The sequence below is a fragment of the Pagrus pagrus genome (assembly GCF_965226575.1).
Source record: "Pagrus pagrus genome assembly, chromosome: 17".
NCBI classification, from domain to species: domain Eukaryota; kingdom Metazoa; phylum Chordata; class Actinopteri; order Spariformes; family Sparidae; genus Pagrus; species Pagrus pagrus.
Window position 1 is genome coordinate 25,731,853 of NC_140201.1, and position 22,356 is coordinate 25,754,208.

At 42.0% G+C, this 22,356-nt stretch overlaps 1 protein-coding gene across 1 annotated transcript in view; it reads left to right on the plus strand.

Annotated features, from left to right (window-relative positions):
• The window catches only part of gatad2b (GATA zinc finger domain containing 2B), a 58,767-nt gene that overhangs the window by 22,125 nt on the left and 14,286 nt on the right, over window positions 1-22,356 (plus strand). Inside the window, exons 2-5 of the mRNA XM_084378575.1 lie at window positions 13,361-13,741; window positions 17,864-17,993; window positions 18,407-18,538; window positions 19,762-19,890. Of these exons, the coding sequence (XP_084234701.1) occupies window positions 13,362-13,741; window positions 17,864-17,993; window positions 18,407-18,538; window positions 19,762-19,890 (771 nt within the window). The 5' untranslated portion in view covers window position 13,361. The remainder of the gene's footprint in view (window positions 1-13,360; window positions 13,742-17,863; window positions 17,994-18,406; window positions 18,539-19,761; window positions 19,891-22,356) is intronic.

The following is a 22,356-nucleotide window of genomic DNA, read 5'->3' on the forward strand; positions in this document are numbered from 1 at the left end:
TGCAAGAACAAAAAAAATCACATAAAATGTCAAATATTCTCAGCTAGGAAAAATACTTCCCTTCAGATGCGAGTGTTTCAACCTGGTGACACCAATTCTCTACATCACCACACGTTTCCATCTTACAGCCACATCAGCCACTGCTGTCTCATAAGGAATACAGTTTGTTCTTTAAACTTTTTCAGATGCCAACAGTCAGTGTTGTTAAATGTGACATGTACTCTGGCACCAGATCAACAGGATCCTTGTTAAGGTACACACTGGTGTCTTGGTCTTTCATAACACGTATCCCCACTGTGGGCTGCTCAGTAGATTCCTGGATGAAAGCTTCAGGATAGAATCCAAATTCACAAAATAAAACAAGATGAAATTAAATGTCAACATTAAACAATCAAGTCAGACAGAGTCAGGAATGTGCACATACTTAAACATAACTTGAACCACACTCACAGGCCATATACAGGCTGAAAGAGTCGTTGGTGTGTCATCATTCCTTCTATCCATACAGTCTGTGGAGTGATGACTTTATAACATGACCACACTGACTGACATGGAGGAAACAATCCTCAGACCTCGTTCTGAAATTAAGATAACGTTAATACAAGGCTGCAACAATCTAAGTTAGAAATTCATTCAAAGTTTTTGGTTCCAAATCGTCTTTTTGAAAGTGACAACTGTTAAAAATAACCTATAAATAGAATGACTGTCAGGATGAATATACCCACTGTTCTGTCTGAGTCAGACTACTGAGGGCTCACAAATATACTTGATATACTCGATTTCATTTAGAGCGTATTTATTGTGAAGAACAAGGACTTTGTATTTTGTCTCACATCTCTACATTACATTGTGGTCACAGGAAGCCAGTGTGGAAAGGAGGAATCATCACGCACCAACAACTCCTTCAGCCTAGATGTGGCATTTGAGTGTTGTACTAACAGGGAAAGGCATTTAACTGGTGACGTATTTAGAGCTGGAGAAGAGAGGACACATAAAATCTTAAAATACTGAACCTTAATAAAATAGACTCTCCAAGTAACACATGTAGTACTTGTAGTACACATAGTAGATGTAGTAAAGACAGAACTGAGTTTCATGCCTCTCGTCCAAAACATTGTCATCCTGGTCAAGACAGAGATGAGCAAATAAAAGCAGCAGGTCAGAATTCTTCTTCCTCACTCATATTAGCAGCGATGTGCAGCAACAGAACAGTGCTGCTGTTTTCAGAACGTACTCTTCATTCTTCTCATTAGCTGGCTGCCAGAATGCTCTGTAGTGTTTTGGCTGTCTGTCCTCTTTTTATGAATATCTTCAGCAGCTTGTGAGGTTGTACATCTGGAATGCAGTGGATGGTGGTAATACACACATTCAGCATTTATCTGGAAAAACAAAGAATAACAACAGACATAACATTTGATAACTTTTGTCATTATGACTGAACGACAACAACTCATTTTTGAATTGATTTTTGATTTTTTTTCCCTCCCAACTGCTTGGTGAAGCTTTTGGGAAATTGGAAGAATTTTACTTAAAGGATAACTACCGTTTTTTACAACCTGGACCTTATTTCTAGCAAAATATATGATCATTTACTCACCCAGATAACTTTGGTGTCATTTGAAGTTGTTTGGACGGAATTAGATCCAGTGTAGCGCAGGTATATCCATATAATGCGAGTAACGGGGCACCGACACACAGCCTCTATATAACGCATTATCTGCCATGAAACTAGTTCATTTCACCAATATTTTGTTACGATACGCTAGCGCTATTCCCCTCGGAGTCCCCGGATGTTGACAACAGACGAGCCCGGACTCAGAGGGGAATAGCACTAGCGTATCGTAACAAAATATTGGTGAAATGAACTAGTTTCATGGCAGATAATGCTCATAGAGGCTGCGCTTCGGTGCCCGGATCACTTACATTATATGGATATATACGCGGTGCTCCACTGGATCTAATTTCGTCCGAACGATGCCAAATGACACCAAAGTTATCTGGGTGAGTAAATGATAATATATTTTGCTAGAAATAAGGTCCAGGTTGTAAAAAATGGTAGCTATCCTTTAACATGTCCATCTGATTAATTATCACCCACCTTAAAATGCAGTCATAAATCAAAAGAAGAGAAAAGGAGTAGTTTGAGACTGTTGCATGAACTCAACAGCACATCTTTTACACACATCTCATGAAACACACATGACAGATAAGGTTCTAAAAGCTATTTAAGGGCGAATGTTAGCTTGACTAGTGAGTAGTAGCTAGCTAACATCTGCATTAACATCAACTGGCTCAAGTTGCTTACTGGCAGATAAACTGGATGACAGCTCAGTAACAATAATGCATGTTAACAGACCACCTCTAACTCTTATAATTACCTCCACTGTGTAGAAAGTCCTGGAGGTCCACAACAAATCCTCTGACACAAGAGAGAAAATGGTGCCGTCTGTAACAGTCCTTGGCTGACTGCACTTGTTTTCATTGAGAATCAGCCTGATTGAGACTAGTAGACTTTACATCCCTCAAAGTTAAACTAGTTCTACAAGATTCAGACACGTCTGAGAGAGAACCATGAATGAATTGTGTAGTATTTACTATTTGCATGTTTGTAAAATTAACAACCCTGTCTTTTAAGTGTACCAGCTTTAATTCTGCTGGAGCAGTTCCCATCTGAAATTGACATATGAATGTGCACTGATCAGACACAGCATTAAAACCACCTGCTCCATGTTGTGTGGGTCACCCTCATGTCGCCAAGGCAGCTCTGACCCGCTGAGGTATGGACACAGGACCTCTGGGGGTGTCCTGTGGTGTGTGCTACCAGGACGTTAGACGCAGATCCTTTGAGTCTTGTGGGTTGTGATGTTGTTGTTCAGTGCAGTGGGTCTGCAATCAAATCTGGGCTGTGACAATAACCACATGAGCTCATTACTGCCCTCAGTGCTGTTCTTATCAGTTTTTTGCTGGTGAAAGTTACAGGAGTGCACAGGTTGTGATATCTGCCATATAATTAAAAAAACACACTTTTGAGTTGATCCTCACTTCAGCTTCATACGTGAGGTGATGGGAAATTACAGGGGATTTCTTCTGTGTTCGTCTATTATTATTTATTTATTGAGCACTTGTGATTCATTCACTTCAACATATATTACTCAGATGTATAAGATAGAAGCATATACAGTCTGAGGTAGATGGTAATGGCACATACTTATAGTGCACACATCGCTTATGTTTTATGCCTTTTATTGAGCAGCACTCGACAGCATTTAGCACTAGGCTAGGTTAACCAACTCTCTGGGGCCTTGTTGCAGTGAAAGTAGCATGTGCCTATGATTGAGACTATGACTGGGTCTTATCTGCTCAAGATGCATGTGCAGACAGTAGAAAATGGTGAACGGTGAAACAGCAAGTTTTTTTGTTTGTTTGTTTCTGTATTTTGTTGTTCATAATGTAGCACTATCAGGGACAACATAGGGTGCGCCCCCTGGATGCATCAATAGTGAGTATACTGTGCAGACACAGGTCATGTACCTCCATGGATCAGACTTGTTCCAGTGCATCACAGGGATGCTTGATCAGATTGGATCTGGGGAGTTTGGGGGCCATGTGGCTCAGCACCTTGAGCTCTTTGTGATGTTCCTCATCCACATGGATGCCAGGACCCAAGGTCTCCCAACAGAACATTGCATTGTACCAAGATGATCAATGTTATTTACTTGGCCTGTCAGTGGTTTTAATGTTGTAGCTGGTCTTTGTATATAAATATGAACCCAATCGATATATCAGTCTGCAGATATCATTGATGTATGTTGTCCAATATGTTCCGATATGTGATATGAAAACTTTTTTTTATATATACAGAATAATGCAGAAGAAGATGGTTGGGGCAGTACTTAATTTAATTACCAGTGAGGTTTATTGTTTCAATACACTGATGCAACTGGTCAGTAAGATGTATCGTTGAACTGTAAAATGTCCTGCATCCATTACATGTGTATCTTTGTCAAACACACACGAGAATATGGGCCTATATAATGATATTGGATTTTTTTTCCCCCTAAATATTGGCCCCAGAAAATCCAGAATAGGTCAGGATACTACTTTACGTAGATGCCTCCATTTATTGTCATTTGAGTTCATTTGGTTTTTGAATAGTTAATTTGTTTCTGCACTGTTGGAATGCAGCTGAAATCACCATATACATATCATTTATATCATTTCTGTTTCTGTTTCTGTTGTCACACAATGAATGAGTATTAAAGTACTTTGTTGACCAGCAGTCACTACTAAGCTGCTGAGGTGCAATTAAAATGATCACAAACACAACATCAACAGACAAAACAGACCAAAGTACAGGTTAATGTCAGCAGCTGTGCTGAGATCGGCCCGACTGACATTTAAAATGAGCGATGACAGAGAAAGTTAGAAGCCAAATACAGCCAAAACACCTCTGCTAAATGAGCTGCTGTGTTTGTTCTGTAAAACATGACAAATATTTTGTAACTTCTCGTAACCATATGATAAATGTGGACATTAGAAAGCAGCCGGATGCCCGTGCATACAGTCTGATGTTACTGAGTTCAGAGCTTCCTGCTGTTCACCCTATGTGACCTCAGCACAAAGCCCAACCATACACACAGCCTAAAGCTCAGCACTGCCATGATTAACATGACCTAGATGCCAGCAGTAAGAACTGCTGATGGCTGCCCTCACGATATTCTATATAATGCCGCCTGCTAATGTGGACTGCGCATCTCACATCTTAGAGAATCTTGCTAAGATTTTCAACGTAAGCCATTTTTTCCTGTCTTACATCAAAATGTTACAGTGAATCTCCTCTGTGGTCTGTTGAATAGTCAACATGATTGTATGAATGAAAAAGACCTGAGGTGAGACACACCAGGATAAAGGTTCTGCCTCCTCGTCATGTTATACAAGTGAGTTTTTTCTACATGTCTATATTTTCTTCTTTTAAATATGAATTTGTAGAAGGGCTGACATTTGTAGTTGAATAATGAAATGCGCTATAGCACAAGGACTGGGTATTTTTTCAAGATGTTTGACATGTTTGCCAAAATGATACCAAAAAGGCAACTGTCCCAGGGCTCCTGATCCCAGTAGGCTTGTGTGCAGCAACTGGTATGTGGCAAATCAACTGTGTTCAGTAGTATGAGAATATGCAGGGCCTTAAGGATTGATCTTGAGGTCCTGCCTTGAAGAGGGTCTACTTTCCAGACTCTGCTCACATGTTAATTACTCCTAAATTAATTTGTGTTTGATTTATTAACCCCACAGCAAAACTGTGGCTGTAGTGTAATATTTCAACACAGGTACACTTACAACCGGGCCCCCTAGCAGGTCATTCTTGCACTGCAGTTACCAAAATCAACATCCAAATCTTCATAAGTTTGCGACGTACACACTCTTCATTTTGTTAGAAAATCAGAGTGCATCAGTGCTAAATAAATGAATGCCAAAGTGAAAGAGTGAAGTAAAAAAAGTAAGAACATTTTCTGATTTAGATCAAGAAATATCAGATCTAAGAATAAGACAAAAAGTCGATGAATGCAACTGACAATTCAGTGATGTCGATACTTTTGAGACTAAAATAAGGCCAAAATAAGTCCACTGTATCGATACTCGAAACGATGGACTTATTTTGGCCTGTGCTCAGAAAGTCTTGAGGTTTAATACCTAGCCCTGGGAGTTGGTATACAAGACATGAAAGTATTGTTTGTGCTAACCACTGCAAGAGAAACCCTTTTTATTGTTTTTTATGCTTGCCTTGGAGCCATCACGCCCCTCTACACAATTTTTCATCTCCTTTTTTTCTGTCAAATCTTGTGTCCATCCGGCTAAAGTTGAATCAGGTTTAACTATTACAGAAACGTCTGTTGTCAACCTCTGGCACGGTGCTTATCATGCACAAGTGCACATTTGTTGTGGATTACTTTTCTAACTTGAATGCTGTATCTCTACTTGTTACCTCTTGATTGCTATCACCAAAAATATACAGTAACAGCTGCTGCCATTACAGCCTCCAGAGTTGTAAAATCTTGTCTGTGAAAAACACAAACCACTGTGCAATGTGTTCATGTGTGATCAGCCTTCATATTCATTCATCTGTTAAACAAGCTCCACTTCCACAATCGTATTTGATTGTCTCACAAGCATGTTAAACATCGCGCCCCACCAATGCAACCTTTGTCTGTTTTAATGCAGGGCTGCCATCAGACTGAATCCCAGCTTAGTAACTGGCAAAAGTCATTTTACCATTGCTACCTGTGCCCAGAAAACAATACTCTTCATGCCTCCGCTCTGCTGAAGGCCATGGCCGAAGGCATTATGTTGGGATGTACATCCCATTTTCGTGAATGTGATATCTTAGAAATGCCAGGAGGGAATTTCTTCAAATTTGGCATAATCATCTACTGTTGCCATTTTTCCATTACATCTGCCGGTCTGGCCCTCCTCCCCTGGTACGGATTGCCTAGTGTGAGTGCGCCCTTAATAGCTTTTATCATGAAGCAGCATTACAGGTAACGTGTTTTCACCAGCAGGAACTAAACATGACTCCTGAAACAGCTGAAAGTGAACACAACGAAACAGTAAAACACAGCAGATGTTTGAAAGTACAAACAGGACGAGAGAAACTAAAGAGATTCAGTTAGAAGCTACAAAAGTACTGAGAGCTGAATACTTTTAGAAATATCTTTCTCTCAGGAGTCGCGCACAGACCTGAGTTGGGTATCAATTTTAGGGTGAGATGGGTGATTGTTACGGGTTGGCTGCAGTCACGAGCTGTCACCGCAGCCTGCAGGCTTACAGGTGGGTCAGCCCATGTGGCTCGACTTAACTCGGCGCAGTAAAACTGGTGGTGGAAAAGCAAATCAGCGAGGGTCGGTTTGACTCTGCGGGCAAAAGTGCTGGTGGAAAAACGTCACTTTGTGACAACATTTGACACAAATGTCTAGGAGGCTAAAATGATGAAGTGATGACATTTTATATCAAAAGGTCAACACTTTTCTGGTCCTTATTCAGCTCCCTAACTTGACCATATTTCACATTTGGTCAGATACTGAACTGGTGACACTACCCACCTTGAAACTGTGCTGGTTGTAGAGATCTTCTGTGCTGCCGGTTCAACATGTGTGTGAAGCATCCATGTTTTACAATGTGTAGAATCAGCTTTAATGACTCGGCATGTGACCACATTTATGTTTCTCTCAGTAAATGTACACACTAGCAGATATACAGCAGTAGTCCAACACAAGCTCACTGATTTTGTTGATGTCGATCTTCAGGTGATTGTTGTTGCACCATGTGATAAAGCTGTCTATCAGTCCTCTGTACTCTGGATAAATAGTCTCTAAGTGAAGATAACATGTTTCTGACTGCAAATTATTCACTGGAATCAAACATGTTAATATAGTGACGACTTCCACCAAATAAATCTACATGGAGGTATACAGTGCATCAACTGGCGTACAACCGAGAGGACGTCGTACGAGCCTAACCATGGTTTCAAAAGAAATCTGGTGTTTAATCGGAAAACTGATCATTTAAATCCAAAACAGTCTGAGAGAATAAGTAAGGAGGTAGGCTGTCCTTACATGACATTGATTTGGGGTCCGGGGTCCTGCCAGTTTGGTGCCACGGCCGCCATTTTGCACCCATCACCACCATTTTGATGATAGGATTAATGGCACAAATGGATGCGGTTGATGACTCGCAGCACTGGATCAGTAGTTGCACTTTTTTTTGTCTTCGGGTAGAGATGGGAAGTCATGGCTGACACATCTGGCCCCTGCGCCTCAGCGATAAGCCTGATATCCACCAACGAATCAAACTGTTGAAAAATGAAACGGAGCGCTTCCCCGATCGTGTGTGAAAATCGGAGTCCAGGAAAAGGAGAAGGTGGAGGTGGTGGAGAGAGACAGAAGGCGGACTGGGAGGAGTGGAGTTGCATCAGCCAAATGAATTGTCATGACGGAGATCATGCGTGAAATGAGCAGCAGATTCCTCAGTGCAGTTGCAAATGGCCTTATTACCATTACACTCAGTCAGCTGACAATGGTGTTAACCTGGTGGACAGCCACACAGGACAGGACAGGACAGGACAGGACAGGACGGGTGGAGGCTCTCTGCTGTGCACATACAGGAGGAGTCTGGAGTGTGACGGCAGGCCGCTAGTTTAATTCTGAGGAGGACATTTTAGCAGCAGCCATCTGATCGACAGCTCCGTGCATAAAGAACATGGTGTGTGTGCGTGTAGGCTGTGTGTGTGTGTGGATGTGTGTGTGTTGGGGGATGGGAGGAGGGAATTAAGAGTTGGCATTATGTCAGGAGAGAGCTGCCATCTCTGCCTCCTTTCTAGCCCTGCACACACACACACACACACACACACACACAGCCTACACACAAAGAACGAGGATAGCGCAAGATGAAGAAAAAAATCCCTCCGCTCTGAGTGTATCTTGGCTGTGTCACTCCTTTATTACCCCCCGTATATACACACACGGCCGTGCACACATGCCTACACAGACAGCATATCCACTCCTGATTGGCTGGTGTAATATGAACAAATGAAGCCCTCAGCTCTGGCTACATTTAAGGGGCCCCTGAAAGTAAGCATGTGTTTATTTTTACAGTGAAAGAGGGGGGAGGCAAAGACGGAGGGTTTGAGGAATTGGGGGAGGGTAGAGGAGCAGGGAGGGGTTTCTTTGTGGTACTGTACAGCTGGAGCAGGAGAGGGGGTTACAAAATCCTGCCTTCTGTTGGAATGCTATGCTGTACATGGATGTCTGGACACTGTCTAACTGCTGGTTTATGACGGAGGGCTTCTTCTCTGGTACTCCACGCTGTGGTCACATCATGTTACCAGCACGAGGATACTTTTGTCAGATTTTTGATGAAGATGACTACCTGTCCAACTTGGTGTTGGCTTTGAGAAAAGTGTGCTTTTGGCTCTAGGTGGAGCTACGTCCGTCCTCTATCAACCTCCACCCTGTTTCTTTCTACCTCTCTCTCGCCATGTCTCCTTTTCTTTTCTTTTCCTTTATTGCATTGGCCTGGCAGAGTGCCCAAAGCAAGAGGGGTGGGGTGGGAGGTGGTGGGAGGGATTATGGGAGGGGGGGGGTGGGGGTGTGGTTGAGGAGAAAGAGGGAGAAAGAGTGTGTGGCTTGTGTAGCAGCTGACTGAAACAGTCATTATATTATGTAAAGGCAGTCGGCGGCGGCAGTGGCTGGGGGGAGGGGGAGGGTGTTGGGTGCCAGTTACTGACGCGCAGCACAAGGCCGACCCTGATTGGCTCATCAGCGCCATTCTCAGCGGTGCTCTCTGGCTCATTAAAGGTGGAGGCTCGGCCGAGAGGTTGCAGGAGCTGCTTGTGTTTTTCTCTCAGCAAATGGAGGCGACGACTGGGCTCCGCAGCTGCGTCACAAATTAATTAGAGAAGAAGAAGTGGCGGGGAGGGCCATATTGTGCGATCATTAAGACTCCTCCCTGTATTAAAGAGGCTGCTGTAGATGTGAGGGGGATAACAGAGACGTTACAGGAGCACAGAATGAACAGATTAGAGCGGTGGCAGCCACAGCACCATGATACAATAGATGAGGGGAAACGATAGAACGACACCAGCAGGAATAATCTGCTAATAGGAAGCTGATTAAGTGATAACGAGGCCAATTAAATCTTTGTCTGAATTACAGTCACTGACACTCTGGCGTACATGACATTTTTGCCAAATTGAGTGTAGGTCCAGGTGTTGTTAATGTCGCGGTGCAGTGCTGGAAATGAAAGCATCCATTTGCATGTTGTCTGGCTGCACACATGATGTACCCTCGTTCATGATGGAGGAGAAGCTGTAGATTTAGGTGTTCACAGACAAACAACTAGCAGCAAACAGTCAAACATGTCAGACAGGAAACACAGTCCATGACTACAAATCATGTCATCTTTCTCAATCATGTTTCATGATGAATGGAACCTGTACTGCACACTAGTCTGCTGTTATATTAACTGTTCATGATTTGTAGAAATGGTCTAGAACATAAAATCACTGTTGCATGACGTGTATTCTCCCCTATAAGTGGTTAGGCTTCTCTCATGTCCATTTGTTTGTTGGTTGGGTGATTTGTCAGCAGGATTACACAAAAACTACTGAACAGATTTCCATGAAACTTGGATGGAGGATGGGTCTCAGCTCAGAACAGACCCATTAACTTTTGGTTTGCATCCTGATAAAGAGACAGATGTAGGAATTTTCATCCCACTTTCTTCAACATTGTGAGATGGGGCTTTTTTCAACCTTTCCGTTAATTTCTCAAGGAATAATGCATGGAAAAAAACAGGTGTACTCAGGTGGCTGATATCTATGATTGTGTACAATTTGATGCGGATCCAAATAAAAAATCTGGATCTAGCGGATTTAAATATGTTTTAGATTGGATTAGGCCGATTGAATTAAAGGGAACTGTAGGGCCTTGGCGGGGGTATGCACTCTACTGAGTGCCATTCTTGTTGAAATACAAATTTCTGAATAGATGCCCAAGAAATGATCTGTTCTGTTTTGCTATTTCAAATTTCCCTTGGGATCAATAAAGTACCTATCTATCTATGATCTGTCTTGTAATGTATCTGCCACAAAGCAATGCTGGGTGTCACCGAGTCACTGTGGCTGTGAACATCGTCTTTTAGCACGCTTTCTTGGTTCAAAGTTTGAACACAGTTGAGGTGACCGTGACACTAGTCACCACTGAGCCAGGTCAGACCTGGTATCAATAACCGTCCTGAGTGATCCGGCCACATTGTTCAGCTCTCAGTCCATCAGTTCACACCTGACATTAACATTCATCTCCACATGAGTCTGAGTGACCACCTGTGATCAGATGTCACTCCAGTGCTCTGTATGCAAATAAACACCTACATCTCTGGGACACACAGACACCATGTTTTTTACACAAAGGAAGAAAGAACTTCACTTCAGTGCTGAATTTACAAGAAGGCCCAAATAATGCTAACTCTGCCAGAGACAGCCTTTCACAAAGTTTAAAAAGTTTCTCCTAACTCAACAACTCACTAAATTGAGAATTTTTTTAAGGGAGACAAAAGAAGACAGGGACAAAGAAGTAGCCTATATTGGTTACTGTTACATGTGTCTTCTTTCATAAATTGAGTGTAAATGGTGAAATCAGTGTAAACAGTGTGTTCAAACAGCTGCTAAATGTTGGCAGGTAAGACTTAAGCACTTAGACACAGAAGCAGACAGGCTGGTACAGCCATGCTGCCACAAACTGACACTTTTTACAAGGAAACAAACAACTTCATGTTTTCATTTAATGCTGAATTTACAAGAAGGCACCAATGATTTAGATTTTGTCGTAGCCGTTTCACAAAGTTTGGTAAGTTTCTCCTCACTCAACAACTCTTAAAATCAGACCATTTGTTGAGGGAGTCTGGTATTGGATCAGTTGAAACAGACAGTGTGTTCACAAACATCTGCTGCTAACACTGACAGGTTAAGACAGCCCAAACATGTCGTGAACCCCATGAAAATCCTTCTTCTGCCCCTTTTTCCTCTTCTTCTCCTTCTCCTTCTTCTTCCTCTTGTTTCACAGAGGACGTCAGTTGAGTAGGTGGTCCTTCAATGTGGTCCAGGTCAAATGTCCGTACACACTGCTAAAAGAATGTGGCCACATGCGTCCCGGACCACCTCTGAATATGGTTTGAGTGATTGGATCTCAGTGCCTCCTCATACGTCTTGAGGGCATTCACAGCTGTACTTTAAGCTGTCCACTTGTGACCAGATCACTCATAGCGATACCAGGTCTGAATGGGGCCTCTGGTTCAGTGCCCGTCTTTCTTTGCAGCTGTAGTCATTGTTTTTGAGTAGTGTTCAATCCAACCACCAGCTATTATATCAGGCACAGCCTCCATTGTGCATGAAGTATTACATAAACGTTGACCTCTGCAAAGAAAATGTGAACAGGCTGATTTATTGAGACGAGTCTCTTTGCTTGCCATGGAAATGGAGGGGAGGTAAAGCACTGAGCATTTCTAATGACAGTATTTCAGGTGTTGGCCACGCACACACCTTGCTCTGGTTACAGGCACTGACAGCTTTGCAGCAGTGGTTTGCCTGCTCATTGTGCTGTTCAATGGCTAGCGTTGTTAGAATCACTGTTAGGTTAGCTGCCTGTACGCGTGTCATGTCTGGTGTTTAGGTGACAAATCTCTGTACAAGATGCTAGTGAAATGCCATATCCATTTTCTTCATACTGTCACTTGATAATAGTGTCGCTTCCTAACGTTGTTGTGGCTTTATGTCACTGTAATGCACTCTACCACGTACTACCAGTGTCTTCCTCAGGCCAGAAGAATGTGCTGCGTTCACATGTTGATAGTGACTGGGAATTCTAAACTACAAAACTCTAAAGGAAGTATTTATTGTAGGCTTATTCTACTGGATTGCACTTTGTTGTGCAGATTTTTCCCAGCCGTATTGTCTACCCTTGTAGTATAGATCAATATTGGAAAACTATTTGATGAGATTATTGTTGCACACAATGGTGCTACAAACAGAAAAATAAAGCAGTAACTGCAGAACCTCATCATCAGGAGTAATGAAGGACTGTGAGTCCAGATGAGACCCTGTTTCACTCACTGCATATACACTGTAGGCTTCCTTCAATGATCTGCAACATGTGCAGTAAGAGTTTCAGGTCGTGGAAGTTCGCTCTGCTGCAGCTTCTTGATTGTTTCACTGCACTGTCAGCCCTCATGCTGAAGCCAGTCACATGACTGAGCTAATGTGCTCATAAGACTTGGACTGTTGTTGTCTTTGCAAAAGTCTTCCTTACTGCTATGAATCACTTGGTAACACACACATGCACACACATACAGGCATCAAACATTTCTCAAATGTATTTGTCACTGTCAAGTACAGAGATCCAGGCTATTCTTAGCCCGCTGTATTTAACCCACTTCCATCTGAATGAGCTTACCGTCAGCTGCTCATATTGTCCGATTATTTATTTATCCCTGTTGCAACCTGGAATTTCACTGCACTGATTCCCAGGTCAATAGGGTGAGATTGGTTGGTTGGATTTGTTGGCTTTCCGTTCTGACAGAGGAACGTAACAGTGGTAATGTTGACTGGTCTGTCTGTACATCCAGCAGGACATTTCAACAAGAATGGATTTCATGGTCTATAGAGGATGAGTCTTCTAAATAAGTATGCCAGCACCTTAAGCGACATGGACAAGTGCATTTTGTTGTTTGACTAAAATCCAGTGTGAGATCCTTATAGTTGATGTTTGGCGTGTCCTTGCTAACACTTCTGTCCCCCCGTCTCTTCCAGGATGGAGCGGATGTCTGAGGAGGCGCTGAGGCTCAACCTGCTGAAGCGAGGCCTGGAGTCACCCAGCGAGCGAGAGGAGGCACTGGCCAAGCGCCTCAAAATGGAGGGCCACGAGGCCATGGAGCGCCTCAAGATGCTGGCACTACTTAAACGCAAGGACCTAGCTGACCTCGCAGCCCTGGAGGTGGCGGGGCCCCTGGGAGACGGGAAGGGCCCTGGAGCCAGCTCTCTCCACCACCAGAGCCTAATGGGTGCTGCCTATGAGGAGAAGATGAATGGGAGTCTGAGGCTGGGAGGCCACGGTGGCCATGTTGGACCCAGTAAGAATGGGAAGGAGAACATCATGGATGAGCCTGTGGATATGAGCGCAGGGAGACGATGGTGAGAATAAAGTCTGTCTACATTATAAACCGCAGGGATTAAAATAACCGCTGTCTCCCTCTAAACATGACTGCTGTTCACTCTGGGGTGGGAGTTCATGTGGGCTTCAAGAAACTTTATTGTCTATCACACAGTGACAGAAAATGTCCTTCGGTTAGGGCTCGGACAACATGAAAAAACATTTTCACACATGAGACTCACATAAAATCACAGTAAAATCAATAACAGTTAAAAGCAGTGTGAAAAGCTATATTAGAAGAGTAGGGTCTATGTATAACGGTAATCTGTCAAAGGACAATGTGTTATCAGTAGGCATTAGACTGATTATTGGTCTGGCAGATTATCAGATCTGATATTCAGCATTTTACAGATTATCGGGATTGATCTTTTTCGTTGTCAGATTGAAGATAAAATAAATTTATTTATAAATGCAAGTATTAATAATCTGAACCTGCAAAATAACTAGAAACTAGAGTACATTTGCCTCTTCATTTTAGTGGAGTGGAAGTATACTAACAGAGAACGTGAAGTACCAGTCCATCACTGATTATTCTAAATTTTGACGCAATGATTTTTACTTTTACTTCAAATGTTTGTGCTTCCAAATATCAGTTATTGGTCTCCTTGATTACTAATACTCCATATCAGCCGTTAAAAACCGTGTAGGTCCATCTCTAGTTATCAGATGACAAAATGCACAGATGTGTGTCTTTAGAGAGTTTAGTGTCTTTGACTGAAACTTTCACTACTGGGAGGTTATCCATAATATTTTTGAAAGGTTTACCAAACCATTTCATTGTTACAGTCGAGTACAATACTGTAGCTCATCAATACTGCTGACAATATGGTATGTTTTCTGTAAGGCCAAAGTGTCCAACCATCACAAACACACCCCAAAGTCCAGCATCTCTGTGATGATCAGAATCAGTGTTTTTTTGTGTGTTTGTTTGTTTTATCAGATTGATGATAAATATAATTGAATTAAAGAATGTTCTACTGTGGCTCTGATGCAGCATGTAATTACATTCCATCACTGGCCACACCGTGCTAACAGTCTTAAGGTTTTCATTCCTAGGGTCTTTTCCTCAGCTGACTTGTTGACCTGTCACTGCAGGAGAAGCACAGGTGTTCTGACAACATATGTGCCATGGCTGACAGTGAGCCACCATGAACAATAGCAGGACGCTGACAGTGACTTCGGCCATCATTCCTCGAGTGTTTTTCCTGCTGTCACATGTCAACATGTGTTCTGTTAAAAAGGCCTATTGATCACCTCAGCAGCTGATTCAGAGTTCCTCTCTACTTAAAGACTGCTAACCAGTGGGCGGAGCCTTTGGTCGGAATATAAACCTGCAGACCGCTGCTCTCAGACCTAGTCTGTACGTACACACAGCATTTCTGGAAACAGTTTTAAAATAGAAAAACGTGGCCAAATGAGCGTTTTAGCATTGTTACAAAAATGATCTCCGTGCACACAACACACCTGACAATGCATGAACCATGGCCATTCACATACACTGGGCATGCGCTCGTCAGCAAAATATTCTCAGCAGTTGTTTTTGTCTCTCTTTTCCATCACTGAATTATCAATGTCTGTCTGTGTCTTTTCAAATAGAAACAATAAAACATCCATTCTGTTAATGTACAGATTCAGATACTCCACTGATAAACGTGTGTCACTCTAATATTTCCCAGTAATCTCTCCTTCTACCCGTCCAGACATAAAAATTGACCATGTGTTTTTGAATAGTCATGTTTCCATAAAATGCCAAGCGAATTTTAAGCAAACATTTGAAAGTTTGCAAAAAATCAAAATGTGAATCTAGTGCGTTTCCATACACTGTTTTGAGCAAATGAACCAGGCTACGTGAAGCATAATTTCATCAGAGGGTGACACGGTGTAGGCTACATCACACGCGGATGTGGAGGTAACCAGAGGCTAGACGTAAACAAACCAGGAGACAAAATGGAGAGAGGTCTTCAGGAATTACTTTACACAGGACAAGTTGTAAATGTTCTTGCATGTCAGTAAAGCGCCATCTACGTGTGTACGAAAGACCAAAATGCAGAGAAAAAACTGTTGTGAAGCAGCATCCTGACAGTTTCCTGTCCCTGAAATAGGGCTGCCACTAACGACTAGTCGACTAGTCGTTATAGTAGTCGATGACTAGTCGACTATCAAAGTAGTCAGATTATGAATTGCACAAAAAACAATGGCTCTTATTTAGTTGGGGAAAATGAGATGTCTCACTCTGAGCTATTTCAATTGGCTATGGTGAAACACTGTTTAGCGTGGCATTGCATGCCGTGGGATACACACACGATGACGTCACTAACGACTAGTCGACGACTAAATTAGTCATTGACTAATTTAGTAGTCGACTATTTGTCGACTAGTCGACTAGTCGTTGCACCCCTATATTTCATTAAAGGTTTAATGAACTATCATCTTAATTGTCTTCATTTTTAGTAAGTAACACTTCAAGCTGAAAGCTAATGATTGTTATATAAGAGCAGCTGCATGCTGGTGCGATAAACTGTATGTTATACATTCAATTTACGTATGATCCGATTAGTCGACTAATCGAAAAAAATAGTCGGTGATTAGTCGACTATCAAAATAATCGTTTGTGGCAGCCCTTCCCTGAAAGTCACTTTACATATAGGTGCAGCCTCCAGTTTGAAAAGTGCTGCTGTTATGCACACCCATCCACTGTGTGTCTTGTTTACATCACAGTCAAACAGCACCATGCTGCTACAAACTAACCAATCATACTAATACACAGATGAATCAGTCACTATTAATTCAGTATTCAGTGGTCTGCAGTTTCCTCCTCCGAGTATTCACCTGCAGGAATTTGTGAAGCCTCAATAATTATTTACAATGAGTACAACAATATGACACATGTGACTGAGGACTGTTTTCATGATGGTGTTTACAGCTCTTTGATAAAACAATCTCTGGCCAAGAATAAATACTAAACACACAAAGCCTATTAACCAGACAATAGTCCAAAGTTTAATTTTGTAGTTTGGCCAATTCACCGATGTTAATAGGCTACAAATCATAATACTAGCCAGTGACAGTTCTCCTCTCAGCCACTGAGGACTGCAGGCTAAACCTTTCACCTCTCACACCTTGGTGAGACCACAGGCTGTTGTCAGTATCACAACTCTGTGGTTGGATAATTGCATTGTTTGATCTCAAAAGAATCTCTGATTTTGTCTCTCGTTGCTTTGAAACCTGATCGAAAATGTATATTTTTGCTATTAGAAACTAGAATAGTGCTGTGTGGAGACAGAGTTGTGGTTCTGGTGCAGCAGAGAAGATTTATTGTGTCTCACAGTAACTCAGAATCATCAAAGAACTGTGTGGTTGAAAACAGGCTCGTTGTGAGTGTAATTATCATTAAATATAATGAATCTGTCTCAAACCATGTGTAGGTCTGGAGCCAGCTATAGGCAGCTGGCTCCAGACCTACAGATTACACGCATACAGAAGACTTCATTATTAGAGATTTATAACACTACACACTCGCCATCTTCACAGATCCGTCTTCTCCACATCATGACATCATTGTTAGCATTTCAGTGCTACTTTTTTGATAAATTTGTCCCTGGGAAATGGCATACGCATCTGTCAGTCCCATGTTGTGCGTACTCACTGGTTATGGATACAGCCCTTAGTACCTTAAGAAACTTTGGGATCTCTCCTTGAATTCCTGTGTGTCAGCCCTGTGATGAACTGATGACCTGTCCAGGGCATACCCCAGCCAGCAGTCACCCAAAGGATGGACAGTTTGAACACTATTTAGCTGCACTGCATCAGTTTGCAACAGCCTGTAAACTGACATATGAATAAAGGTTTTTAAAATAGTAAGTATAAGTGAAAGACATCCTGACATCCCTGTTAGCGCCTGCCAGAGGCCATGATGCTCCTCATATCATACTCCACCAAAGTGGTTTTAACAGACTGAGACTGGGCATACAGTTGAGTAACTTAGCTTCAGATCTTCATGGTCAGATCAAGTTTTGAGAAAATGGTAAATTTTACGATGACCGTGCGCTTCAGATGTTTCAGATGTTGATGGGACATTTTGTTTTTCTTGTTTTCCCATGAAGTGAGGCGGACCATGACAGACGAACTCCGTCTCCAGACGTCATCATTCTTTCAGACAACGAGGCGTCCAGCCCCAGAACAACTCCTCGACCTGAGGAGCGTCTGCACCAGGCCAACCTGGACATGTTCAAGGTAAAACTACCAACAGCAGCCACTTCAAGCTCAAATAGATAGGCTACATGTATAGTGGTCAGTCAGAGTCAGGGTTGTCTAACTTCATGTCTCTATAGTCCTGGATTCATCAACATATTAGTATTAGGGAGACGTTAAAGTGACAGAGCATCCACAACAGGGCTTCTCTACATAGGGCAACCTATGACACATCACATGGAAAATCATAAATGATGAAAAAAATAATAACATACAGTAGAAATTAAATCACTTGTAGGAACTCACTAACAGAAGTCCATCTGTTATGTTAAAGGAAACAATCACACATGAGTCATGAATGCTTCAAAGATTAACATGTAAAAGAATCCAAATAAGTGTCATAAGTTGCCTTAAATTTGCCGCCATGTGTCACCGTTCCTGTGTGCGACTTCCAGGGGAAGACGGGAGAGGAGAGGCAGCAGATGATCAAAGCTCTGAGAGAGGAGCTGCGTCTGGAGGAGGCTCGCCTGGTGCTGCTCAAGAAGCTCAGACAGAGTCAGATGCAGAAGGAGAACGTGGTGCAGAAGGTCAGTGCTGCTGCTGCTGCTGCTGCTGCTGCTGCTGCTGCTGCTGGACACTGTTGCATCATTTAAGTTCTATCTCTACCTGGTTCAGCAATATTCAGTGGCGGAATATAATTAAGTGCTTTTACTCTAGAACTGTGCATGAGTACAATTTTGAAGGGCTTTAACTTGACCTGAGTATTTCCATTTCATGTTACTCCACTACATTTCAGAGAGAAATATTGTTCTGTGTACTTCACTGCAGTTACTTGTGTGTTTGTGCATTCAGACAATTGATACAAACTATAATCAGCTAATAAAATATGATTCATAATGAATAAAGATTAAGCTGCCCAGCATAATGTATATAAAGCATGGCCTGGCCAGTTCAAAGTCAGCCGATAGTCTTTGTTTTGTTTTGTTTTTCCTGATCCGGATGCCTTAGATCTGTTTTTGTTGTTTGTTGTAAGTATTACTGCGATGCCTACTCTGCCAGTGCTGTAAAACCCCTTTCACAACGTAGTCTTCCCTAAATCTGCACAACCACTTTCCCTCCTCAAGACGTCATATTGTTTTCAATCATGCCTGTATTGCCCCTTTCACACTGGGCAAAAAACCCACTAACCCCCGCTAACATCTGGCTTTTGTTGTCAGTATGAAAGTGCAGTTGACTCTGCAGTAGTCACAGGTGTGTATCATGTGACACAACTGTGTTGTGAATGAACCAAGTGCCTCCAGCAGCTCAGCTACCAGTAGCACATGCTCCCCCCGGCTCCTCCGTCACCTACAGGCTGACCAGCCCCCGTTATGCAGCCCCAGCGTCCTTATGACCCCAATCAAACTTATCTAGATTACAGTAATTTCCTTCCCCTGTTAGATAACCTTAACATACTCTGTGCACTACATATTGAATTGGCCTTCACCAAGTCCTTAGCTGCTCCACACCAACAGTAGAGGCAGCCCCACCATTTAGCCCTTGCCTCATCTATTCTAGCATTGCCATGGCATGTGTAAAAAGGCACAAGAAGGAAATGTTCCTGAATGTAGCTTCATGTGGGAATAGTGAAAATCACTAGCGGTGCCTGCATATGACGATGTCCTCAGTGAAACGCCATGATGGACGTTGACATCATTTGTTGTCAGGGGTTACTGTGTGTTTCTGTGTATGAGGTGTGTGTTCCTGTTAGAGCTGTTAATTACAGTTAACTATATTGTCCTGTAAATGCTGTGTTGATGGTTGCCTGCAGGTCCCAGTGGTCCAGAACGCTGCGTCCTCTGTGCAGCCTCCTCCCATCCACAGCTCCGCTGGCCTGGGGAAGCTGCCTGTGAGGCCGGGCCTGCACAACCCTGAGCCACAGAACCTCCGCACTGCACAGGTAACCATTTCACCTCTACACCTCAAGAATATGGCCGTGATCACTCCTGTCTCCTACAAAGAAGTAAAAGGAGAGGCTAAACTCTGGTTAGAGCTCAGCTGTTACACAGAGAGCAGTTTGTCTTTAATAAAATGACCCAGAAGTCCACTTTAATATCTCCAATTCATTTCGGCCTTACGGTTTTTGGTTTGTTTGTTTCATTTTTCACTTATCTTGGTGTCTCCAGAGTAACTTTGTCGAGTCTGAGAAAATAACTACAATTTGTAACAGAAAACGTTTGAGGTGTAGAGTTTCAAAGACGGACATTAAAGCAGCACTCTGTAGTTTTGTTGAAGAAATGTTAATGAGCAGAGAAAGATCTTCATTGGCTGATTTTTTTTCTGCCTAAACAAACTAAATAGTCAAACTCTCTTTGTTTTCATGACTGAATAAACAAACTGACCTTTGTTTATATGTGGCGGACCCTGCCACCTTTCTAGCTTCAAACCGTGTTCTGGGACCTTATTGTCCTCTGAGAACAGCTTGTTTATTCACTGATGGAACAACGTTTGTATCATTACCTCATTGATATTGTAAATGTATAAAAAACTACATAGTGCTCATTTAACCAGATATGGGGGATCTAAGGAAAATATGCTATCCTATTGCATTGTGGGAAATGTAGGATCCATTGTTTTTTTAGCTTGACCCATACTAGGGATTAGTCTGGTTATTTCAGCCTGTGCTATAGATCAGTCTCTTGTGGATAAACTTCATTGAAATGCGATTCTAAATCACTTTAACAGGGTTCAGTCCTTTAACAGGGCAGAAAGTGCTACAAGCTTGTTGTGTTTGTTTTTTTCTCTCTTGACTATTTAATTTATATTAGACTCTGCTTAGCCTTGACTTGGACCTGAGTTAAGTGATCTTGACTACAAATTCCATTTGGAGGAATTCCATCTAAAAAAGTGAGGCACAGATGCCTTTTCCTGAGGTGAATGATGCTAATTGCTAACCTCAGAGATCTCATCAGCCCACTTTATTTAAACATTTTCTTCAGCCCTGTGTGAGTGTGGAGATTCAGAAGCCTTCTCTGTGAGACCAGAGTAAGGGTTCAGCTTAAATTGGGATAAAGACATTGGTGTAGATTGGCATTCGGACTGGGTTTAGTTAAGAGAATGAATGAATTGGTAGAAGGTCCGGCTCTGATAATGAGGCAGTCTCCTGCTGGAAGCCTCAGCTCTTGCATGACGTAGCCCTGCTCCTCCATTACATGTTGAGATGGTATTAAATATTCAGCACGTCTCTTGTCCTATCGGCTTGTTTTGTATGGATGGTGATGTTCTGCCTGGTTTGTTGTCGGTTTGCTCACCAAGCAGCTGCTGCCCTCTGCTGCCCACACAGTGAATAACATCTTTTTAAACACTACTGTCCTCTTTGTGTACATGAAGGGAGAACTCCCTTTGTAACATGGATGCTCAGTAAACCTGGTGGGTTAACATAACAACCCAGCAATAGATGCTCCCTTCATGGAGGTGATAAAAAAATGCGTTGTCATATTGTTAAAAAGAGCTTATCTTGCAAACCTCATGTTGAATTGTATCGTGTCATACTGTCAGGTGTTTCCAATAATCTGTCCACCTGGTTTACATCAGTAATATATCAGCAATATACAGTACAGTTCAAATCAATACCTCTCAAAGACAGTTTGAACAAAAATTGAACATTTTTCTTAATGTGTTGTTTCCTCTTACAGTGTGATCATGTAAAGTGTCTTTGAGTATCATGAAAAGAGCTGTATCATTAAAATGTATTATTATTATTATTATTATTATTATTATTATTATTATTATTATTATTAGAAGCTCCATGAAGGGAGAGGTTATTACAGCACTGCTGGATGAGACTGTTGGTAGTTTTAGCAGGATGGACCTGATGATAAACTGGACACTCTTTGGGTACTTTAAGTCAATGATAGCAAGCTGTTGATAGGGTTAATTTATTATCACAATTATTTGTGTGATCAAGTACATAAGTGAGTTGACAAAAGTAAGTTGGATAAACTGAACTGTACATGAAGTATTTACAGCTTTTTGAATTCCAGATGAAAGAAATGTGTTGACTCAACTAGAAAATTCTACTGAATTGTGATTAGATTACATAAACTAAAGGATTTAAGTACCACCTATCAAGTTTCTATGACTAGAGGAGTTCATGTGTTTTGAATCACCTCAACTTGTCTTCTCAAATTCAGTCAAGTGAGAGTTTGAAGTACACTAACTTTTTATAATTGCAAACAGTTTGTTTTTACAGTGCTGTCATTTAAGATGACTTTTTATTGAGTCATTAACACTGATGTATGATTGAACACGGATAGAACTAAATGAACTGATTAACTGAGTATTCCCAGGATGTCTGATAAATAACCCATGCTAACCAGTTGTTAGCCATGTCTCAAGACCAGCCCACGTGCCCTAAGACACTGAG